Raw genomic sequence first — 8,494 nt, forward strand, 5'->3', positions numbered from 1 at the left:
GCCCTGGGTGTTCTTTGGAAGGAATGCTGCTAAAGCTGAAACTCCAGTACTTTGGCCACCTCATGCAAAGAGTTGACTCATTGGAAAAGACTCTGATGCTGGGAGGGATTGGGGGCAGGAGGAGAAGGGGACGACACAGGATGAGATGGCTGGATGGCATCACTGACTCAATGGACGTGAGTTTGAGTGAACTCCTGGAGTTGGTGATGGACAGCGAGGCCTGGCGTGCTGCGATTCATAGGGTCGCAAAGAGTCAGGCACAACTGAGCGACTGAACTGAACTGAACTGTACCCCTGGGAAGGAAATGGCAACCCACTCCAGTACTCTTACCTGGAAAATCCCATGGATGGAGGAGCCTGGTAGGCTATAGTCCATGGGGTCACAAAGTGTCAGACACGACTGAACGACTTCACTTTCACTTTCACCCCTGGAAAAAACTAGGGGTTACTGAAGGGTGGACATCTACTTTTTATGATATACACTCTTATGCTGCTTAAATTTTTCACCCTATATTTTTTGGAAACTAAAACAAAAGCTATCTAGAGGAAGTACAGGCAAAAGCAAAGAGGAAGGCCAAAGGCGGCCTTGCTCCTCCGCCCAACGCACAGCTTCCTGTGTCACAGCCCAGCAACACAGGACTGGTGCGGCCAGCTTCAACGTCTGTGGTTTCTCAACCCGGGGGCACTGTGTTTTCAATCAAGAACGGTGGGACATCAGTGACCAGGGATGATTCAAGAAAGAGCCCCTATATCCAAAATGCAGATATATTTGTTCATACAGATGATTCACTTTGTTGTACAACAGAAACTAATACATTGTAAAGCAATTATACTAAGACAATAAAATAAACAGACTTCCCAGGTGGCTCAGACGGTAAAGAATCCACCTGCAATGAGGAAGACCTGGGTTTGATCCCTGGGTTGGGAAGATCCCCTAGAGGGAGGGCATGGCAACCCACTCTAGTGTTCTTGCCTGGAGAATCCCCATGGACAGAGGAGTCTGGCAGGCTACAGTACATGGGAGTCATATAGAGTCAGACACAACTGGTTGACTAAGAACAGCAAATAAAATTTAAAAAAAAAATGCAGAGCCTCTTCCCACATTCTTTAGATTTTTATCTTCATGCATTATACTTTTAATTAAGGCCTATCTCACAGCTTCTTTTTCCTTTTCCTATAAACCTGAAGAGGTCATCTCTATCTACAACCCCATCCTCTGTTCAAAATAATTCACATGTGTTGCCAAGACTGTGGTCAAAGGAAATGTTTGTGAAGCGCTTTACCTCCACACTAAGGACCAAACCACCCTGACAACAGGGGTTCTTGACAAAAAACTCTGGGGAAAAGGCCCATTCTCTCCTGGCCCAGCTGGCTAATTTCCGAGGAGGAGCCCTTCTAATGGTATTAACCTCACAATAATTTAGGAAGCATTACCAGTTTTTAAGGGGCTTCCCTGGTGACTCAGAGGTAAAGAATCCCTTGCAATATAGGAGACGCAAGGGACTCAGGTTCGATCCCTAGGTCGGAAAGATTCCCTGGAGGAGGGGTTAGCAACCCATTCCAGTATTCCTGGGGCTTCCCTGGTGGCTCAGATGGTAAAGCATCTGCTTGCAATACGTGAGACCGAGGTTTGATCCCTGGGTCGGGAAGATTCCCTGGAGAAGGAAATCGCAACCCACTCCAATATCCTTGCCTAGAGAATTTCATGGACACAACAGCCTGGCTACAGTTCATGGGGTCACAAAGAGTAGGCCATGACTGAACCACTAACAGGAACTAACCGGTATTCTTGCCTGAAGAATCCCATGGCCAGAGGAGCTTGGCAGGCTGCAGTCCATAGGGTTGCAAAGAGTCAGACATGACTGAAGTGACAGCATGCACACATGCTGTATTCAGAGTGCCCCTTAAATGAAATTAGACCAGTGTGTGAGCCAGTCCATACCTTGGAGCCAAGAGGAATAATTAAAGGAGTAGATGTTTTATTCTTTAGTGTTTAATAGAATACATAACAAGTCACATAATCAATGATTCATTACTTCACACACAGGGAGGAAAACAGCATCGAGTATTTCTGTTATACAACTGGTTGTGAACAGAGAGAACAAAATTTCTAGAGCATTTAGATGGTTGAAGAAATTCTCACTTTAAGTTTGGGCATGTCTGAAAAGAACTTCGTCGGTTTTTAAAATATAGAACGATTGTTTTTTCCTTGGCTTTCTGTTTTGTTAGAAAGTCTGGTAGTTGTATGATGATTTTTTTTCCCCCTTTCTCCTTCAATCACTGAGGAAATGGCTAAGTGATCCATATCACTGAGCATTTAACATGTTCAACAATTTCATAAGCCCAGGTAACTCTGTGGGAATCTTACATCATCTCCCAGATAAGAGTTTTTCAGATGCCCAGAAAAACTTAAACAACACATTATTTATAACTTCAAAATTAACATACATAATGGATATTTTTAACCTTTGTCATTAAATGTCACATATGCTGTTTGAGTGATCATAAATGAATTGTCATTTGTATTCAATAGTAATAGCAAAATTCACCTGCCTATGAAGTCACAAAGACAGTTGTATAATAGCTTACATTACAATTATGTCCACATACCTCAAAACACGTTTAAATTTTTTTAAAAAACTTGGGGGAAAAAAATCACAAAATGTCTAAGGTGACAAGAATTCTTGATCAACTAGTTCAGCTTCCTACCACACGAGATTATACTGTAATATAAATATTCTGGTTGAATTTCTTCCATCAAAGTTTCAAGGGTCCCAGTAGAGAATATTAATCTTCAAACATTAATCCTTTTAGATGTTTATTGTCCAAAATTGTGATGAAGAAAAGTTAACTTCAACATAGCATGTTTCTGGCTTTAGGAAGGCTTATTTTAGGTACCATAGCCACTGGAAACAGAAGAATATTTTATTTCTCAAGAGAGAGATTTAGGTCATCTAAGAAAACTAATTCAGTTTTTAAATGAGTTATAATAAGGAAAAACAGAAGAAAAAAAAATCCAAAGAATTTACTCTGGTAGGTTTAGAATAAAAACATTCAGTTTACAATAAAAATTTTAAGTCAACTGAGTAAAGTACTTATGATTTAAACTATAAAAGAAATTCTTAGGGAATTCAACCCCAGTCAATACTTTTCTAAATACCTGCACTATCATTTAGCATTTTCCATGTGGAGTATAAAACTGTTTTTTGGCTATTAGATTAGAATTTACCATAATTTGAAAAGTAAAAAATTATCAAAGCTTCAACTTACATGGCTTTAATGTAATAACATTACAAGGAAAAAACGAATAAAAATGGAAATGTGTCATGAGCACTGCCAGTTGCCCATTTTGTCTGAGAATTCAGATTATGCATTTCCCCAGAGAAGCAACAGGCCATACATATATATACGGATCTGGTTTGAAAGAGAAGACAATTTGGGCTAGTATTAATACAAATTACTTTGCTATCAACACCAAAACCAAATAAAATACAAGAATAAAAATCGTCTGGAAAGGGAAAAAAATTTTAAGTTTCACACACTCAAGGAGTATTTTCCAAAACACATAATCTGAAACATTAAAATGAGCATGGATCATAGTTCTACATGTATTAAAAAACAGACAATTTGTCAAACTCTTGGTGCAAAAGCATTGGACATGGTACCTGTTTTTCTAACCACCACTGTCAACTATTCTTTTTCAAAAAGTTAAATTTGTTATTAAAATCTCAGTAATACTTATGGACCAAATGGTAGTTGAGCCATTACATATGTAAATACATACTGCACTGAGTCAGATGAATGCAGTTTAATTTCTGAATAATTTATGACACTCTTCCAAGTTCCTGACTGTCTTTGGAGGGCTTACTCACACATACCCTCAGAATCTCATCCAACCTACAGATGACAATCAACACTCCCAGCCCGTGATGTAGGCCAGTAAGGCTCCTTCCATGGCTCAAAGCACATGGTGAATAAGGGACCCAAAAGGGCAGTGGCCAAGTCATCTTACCTCAGTTTCAGTGTCCACCCAAGGGAAACATGAGTTTCCTACCCAGCCTTTACTTTGGGTTGAAGATAAAATTTTTCACGTATCAACTTCCAACTTTAGAGAGGACAGTTATAATACGAAAAGAGGTCAGTTTACTGTCTCTAACAGTTCAATTCCCAGTTTTTCAGCTAATGAAAGAAGGAGGGGAGACCTTCAGGCCACCAGGGATGTCTGGAAGGAGAAAATTTTGCCAAGCAGTGGAACAGTCAACTCAAAGTTTTACAAGATAAAACTTTTTAGACTTGAGTGGCAGAGACAAAACTCGACCAGTTTCCCATGACTCCTGGAGTTGAGCAGACTTAACAAGGAAAATCAGAAGCTCAGAGTCTTGCCATATGTCAGTGGCTTTCATCTGTCCCCAAGACGTTCTCAGTTACCTGCTTTGTGTTGCACAATACAGAAGAGCACATGGGGTACAGAAATCTCTGTGATACTCACTTTTGGCCAGCAGGTGACATTCCTAAATCATTTCAGGTTTGAAACAGGGGTATGTTCTAATGCGTTACCTAGTCCGAGAACATACTCAACACCAGCAATGTGACTTTCTGATTTTGTTTCTGCTTCCTTTAAAATTACAGTCTTTGTATATAAAGCTAACTGTACTTTTCTAAAAATGAACCTCCAGTGAAAGACCTCAAGTCCTTCTCTCCCTCAATAAAAAAAGAAAAGAATTAGTGGATTAAAAATGCAGGTACCTTGGTTTACAAAGACAGTTAATCAACATATTAGAATACAACTAATAGCTAAGCAAAAAGAATGGAGCAAATTCAGCTTTATAATTATGCATTTTTTTCCTAACCCAATTTCCCCATAGACAAGGATATAAGAAACTCATCAAAGCATGTTGCTTTAGTATATACACCATCTGATGCAAGTTACTAGGGTAAATACAGGAAAGTTTATAGCATTTAGTAAATGAATTAAAAAACTAAATGATTCGTGTAAAATGTTTATATATGGTATATACAGATTGGATCACATGAGGCTAAGAATAAAACTGTTTCAATTCTTAACATCTGTTACGGACATATAGGAAGATATAGTACAAGATTCATTTTTAAAAAGAAGAAAAAAATAGCGCTAATTTCAACACTGAAAAGACTCTTACAAAATCTTTTAAAAACATACTTCAGAGAATGATGCTGAAACAAATGAAAAAGGAAAGGCTTCTCCTTAATCACAGAATATCCAAAGGAGCCTCATAGCATGAAAGACAAGGATTCATTTCCCTTCACTTACAGTGTAGATAGGATATACAGTGGGGATTTATTCCATGGTAGAGTAAAAGTATAAGGCAACCAGGTCTCCTTCTGCTTCAGCTGCATTTACCTGGGACACCATTTTATTGCTCAGCTAGCTCACTTTGAAGTACTTATTTGCCTTCATTTAAAAATATTCCCACTTTCCAGTTATCTACAGATGGCAGCCCTCAGCATTTCTGCTTCTCTGAAGCTCTGTCATTTGGAAAGACTCACCTTCACTTCAAACCACCTGCATCAAAAGGGCATTTTCAGGTTTGCCCAGAAGTCAACATTGGCTGGGCTTGGAGAAAATAAAGATTTTTTTTAATAAGAAAACTAAATCTAAGTAACTCAAACGTATTTTGCTCAAGGTAACAGATTTTAAAATCAGGACTTATAATCAACAAGAAAATAAAAGTTCAAAAACTAAAACCCTACTGGGTAACTCTTTGGTTAGGTTATATAAGTATCAGTAACTTCTAAGTTTAGGACTCAAAACAGTTAGTTCAATCAACTGCCAGGTAAGAGGAGATCTGTGATTGATCTTTACAAAACGCTCTGCTTGTTTCTTGCCTGCTATTTTGTAAATGTGCATATACTCAGACGGATGGTACAAACTTCCAACTGTCAACAATAAATGAGTATATCTGCTCCCCCCATTTCCCACCCTTCTTACCCTTCTCCTTCCTCCCTCCCCACCCTACCCCCTAAGTCTTAAGAACTAAGGTACTACTGCCATTCACTGCAAGAATACGGGCTTTCCTAACACCCACGACGTGCGTTACCACCCAGCTCCGTTTACAGTCACAGCAGTGCTTGGTGACCTGGGCTGTCATGCTCTCTTTCCCCGTCTTGCCAATAAAGGCTGCCATGTCAAGCCGTCGAAAACCCTCGAAAACCAAGGGCTTCGGGCGCTGAGCCCAGGAGAAAGGGTGCCTCCTCAGGCAGGAGGGGAACTTCCTGCAAGTTTAAGCCACAGGCGAAGATCTTTAAATCGGCACGGAAACCAGAGGCTCCTCCGTAGAGCCAGCACGAGATTCTTCTACTTCTACCTGTAACCGTTCCGAACTTTCTTCACGTGTAGTCACTGAACTATCTCCGCACTGAACTCATTACGGCTCGGCTCCGGAGTCCTCCGTTCAGACTTCTAAAACTCTACCTTTAAAGGTCAAAAGACTGCGTAATGAATGACCTTTCGAAACTAAACTATTTCCAGAGTGCTACCAAGTCTCTTAAACCGCGAGTGAGTCATCAGGGCTTTGAGAAGACTTCAAGGAATCTTCTACACAAGTGGACAGGGTCCAATCAGGGTCGAACAATTCAGTCATTCCCGGCTACTCTGTGGCTTTGTGGCCACACTGCCCCACCCCCCACTAGATCCAGACTGAAGGACAACTCGAGGGGAGGGTTGGTTTGGGGCCGGGGACAGAGGAAACATGGGGTGGAGGGGTACGTCTGGGCTCTCTTTCACTGGGGTCCGGAGAAGACGAAGAAGCCGATAGGATCTGCGGCTGCAGCCTGTAAAGTGAGGGGGCAGTGGGTCTACGGGAGGTGGGGAACGAGGGGAACGCGAGAACGTGGTGGGTCGGAGGGGGAATCTAGAGTCCCCTCCAGGGCAAAAAGGAGAGGAGGGAACAGGCGCGCTGGAGTCGCCAGGGGGAGCGGGGAGCTCACTCCCTGCAGAAGACGTACTCGGTGTAGCTAGTCCAGATCTTGTCCTCGCTCTGGTCGGTGCTGCCGGCGAAGGCGCAGGTGCCCGTGGAACTGCACGCCACCATGTGGAAGCCCGACTCGGACAGCTTGTCGAAGGCCTGCTCCAGGAAGTTGAACTTGAGGTAATAGCGCGAGGTGTAGCGCTCCGGGGGCCGGTCGGGGTCCCGGCTCTCGTTCAGGGTGTCCCCGAACACCTCCTTGGCCAGCGACGTCTTGCCGCACACGGTGATGCGCGCCACTCGCCGGAACTTGGCGTCTGCCTGCGCATCCCGCCCGATCGTGTAGGAGCCGCGGTAGCCGATGGTGATGTAGCCCGAGCGCCGGCTGCCGTCCAACGACTGGGACGGCGTAAGCAGCGGGCCCGCCGCGCCCCCGGACGGGCTGCGGCTAGCAAGCTCCAGCGTGGGCGACGGCGCCCCGGCCGAGGCGCCCTCCTGCTGCTCCGACTCGGCGGAGCCGAGCGGCAGCAGATCGTCGCCTAGCGAGCCCTCCTTCTGCACCCCGCGCCGGGAGTGCGGCGGCGGCGGTCCGGGGCCGGGCTGCTGGGGCGCCCCGAGGCGGCGCACGAGCTCGGGCAGCTCGAAGTACTCTGCCTCGCGCTGCAGCCGGCTGCGCTCGGGGAAGTAGTCAGGCAGCACGAGCTGCAAGTCCCGCAGGTAATCCAAGATGTAGCGGAAGAGGAAGCCGTCTCGGTCCAGAAAGAAGCGGCCTTTGCTGTCCCGGGCTAGCTCTTGCGGCTGCTGCTGCGTGAACATGCGCCAGAGCAGCGAGTCGGGCACCGACACCACCGTGCAGCGCCGGGTCACATACACCTGGCCCCCCACGTTCAGCTCCACGATGTCGGGGAAGAGTGGCGGCTCCGCCGAGGACGACGAGGAGCCGCTGCCGCCGCCGCCACCCCCGTTGGGTAATCCACGAGTGCTGTCGGCCAGAGCCATGGCCAAGAGGTGACCGGGGCCGACGCCGCCGCCGCCTTTCTCGGACACTCGCTCAGCCCTGCGCCCTGGCTGCCGCCGAGAGCCGCGCGGAGCCGAGCGCACGATGCGAGCGCGCCGCTGTGCGCCCCCGCGAGCCCAGCTGCGCTCCGCCCGCCTCGCCCGCGCGCTCCAGGGGAGTGCCGGGTGGAAGCCGGCGCGCCGCTTAAGTAGAGCCGCCCGCCCGGGCGCCGCGGCGCGCAGGAGGCGGGGGCGGCTGCGGAGCGGCGGAGCCTCGCTCCCCGGGCGGGAGGGGGTGGTGGAGCGGGGAATCGATTTGCATCTTAAACGCTGACGCCGCGGCCGGCGGCTGGCTCCACCCCGGCTCGCGCGCAGCCCGGGGGCCCCGGCTTCCCTACTGCCCCGTCGCCCCGCACTCTAACGCCTTCCCGCTCCCGCTCAACTTTCTTCCTCCTCCAGAGTGGAAGGTCCTGGATCCGGCTCCTGGGGAAGAGGAGCCTTCTTTGGAGGGACAGTCCGGTGCGCCGGCTCCTCTCCTAACTGCACCCGGGGAC

The 8,494-nt window shown here is 46.5% G+C and overlaps 1 protein-coding gene across 1 annotated transcript; it reads right to left on the reverse strand.

Moving 5' to 3' along the window:
* Nucleotides 1-1,957: 1,957 nt before the first annotated feature.
* Nucleotides 1,958-8,129, reverse strand: KCTD12 (potassium channel tetramerization domain containing 12). Its single transcript, XM_019971581.2, has one exon. The coding sequence runs from the start codon at nucleotides 7,941-7,943 to the stop codon at nucleotides 6,963-6,965; it is 981 nt and encodes a 326-aa protein (XP_019827140.2). The 5' UTR covers nucleotides 7,944-8,129; the 3' UTR covers nucleotides 1,958-6,962.
* Nucleotides 8,130-8,494: the final 365 nt, after the last annotated feature.

The sequence above is a fragment of the Bos indicus genome, chromosome 12 (genome assembly GCF_029378745.1).
Source record: "Bos indicus isolate NIAB-ARS_2022 breed Sahiwal x Tharparkar chromosome 12, NIAB-ARS_B.indTharparkar_mat_pri_1.0, whole genome shotgun sequence".
Lineage (NCBI taxonomy): Eukaryota > Metazoa > Chordata > Mammalia > Artiodactyla > Bovidae > Bos > Bos indicus.

Excerpts from the sequence above, each read along its gene's own strand:
- KCTD12 (XM_019971581.2), bottom strand. The coding sequence starts at position 7,943 with ATGGCTCTGGCCGACAGCACTCGTGGATTACCCAACGGGGGTGGCGGC.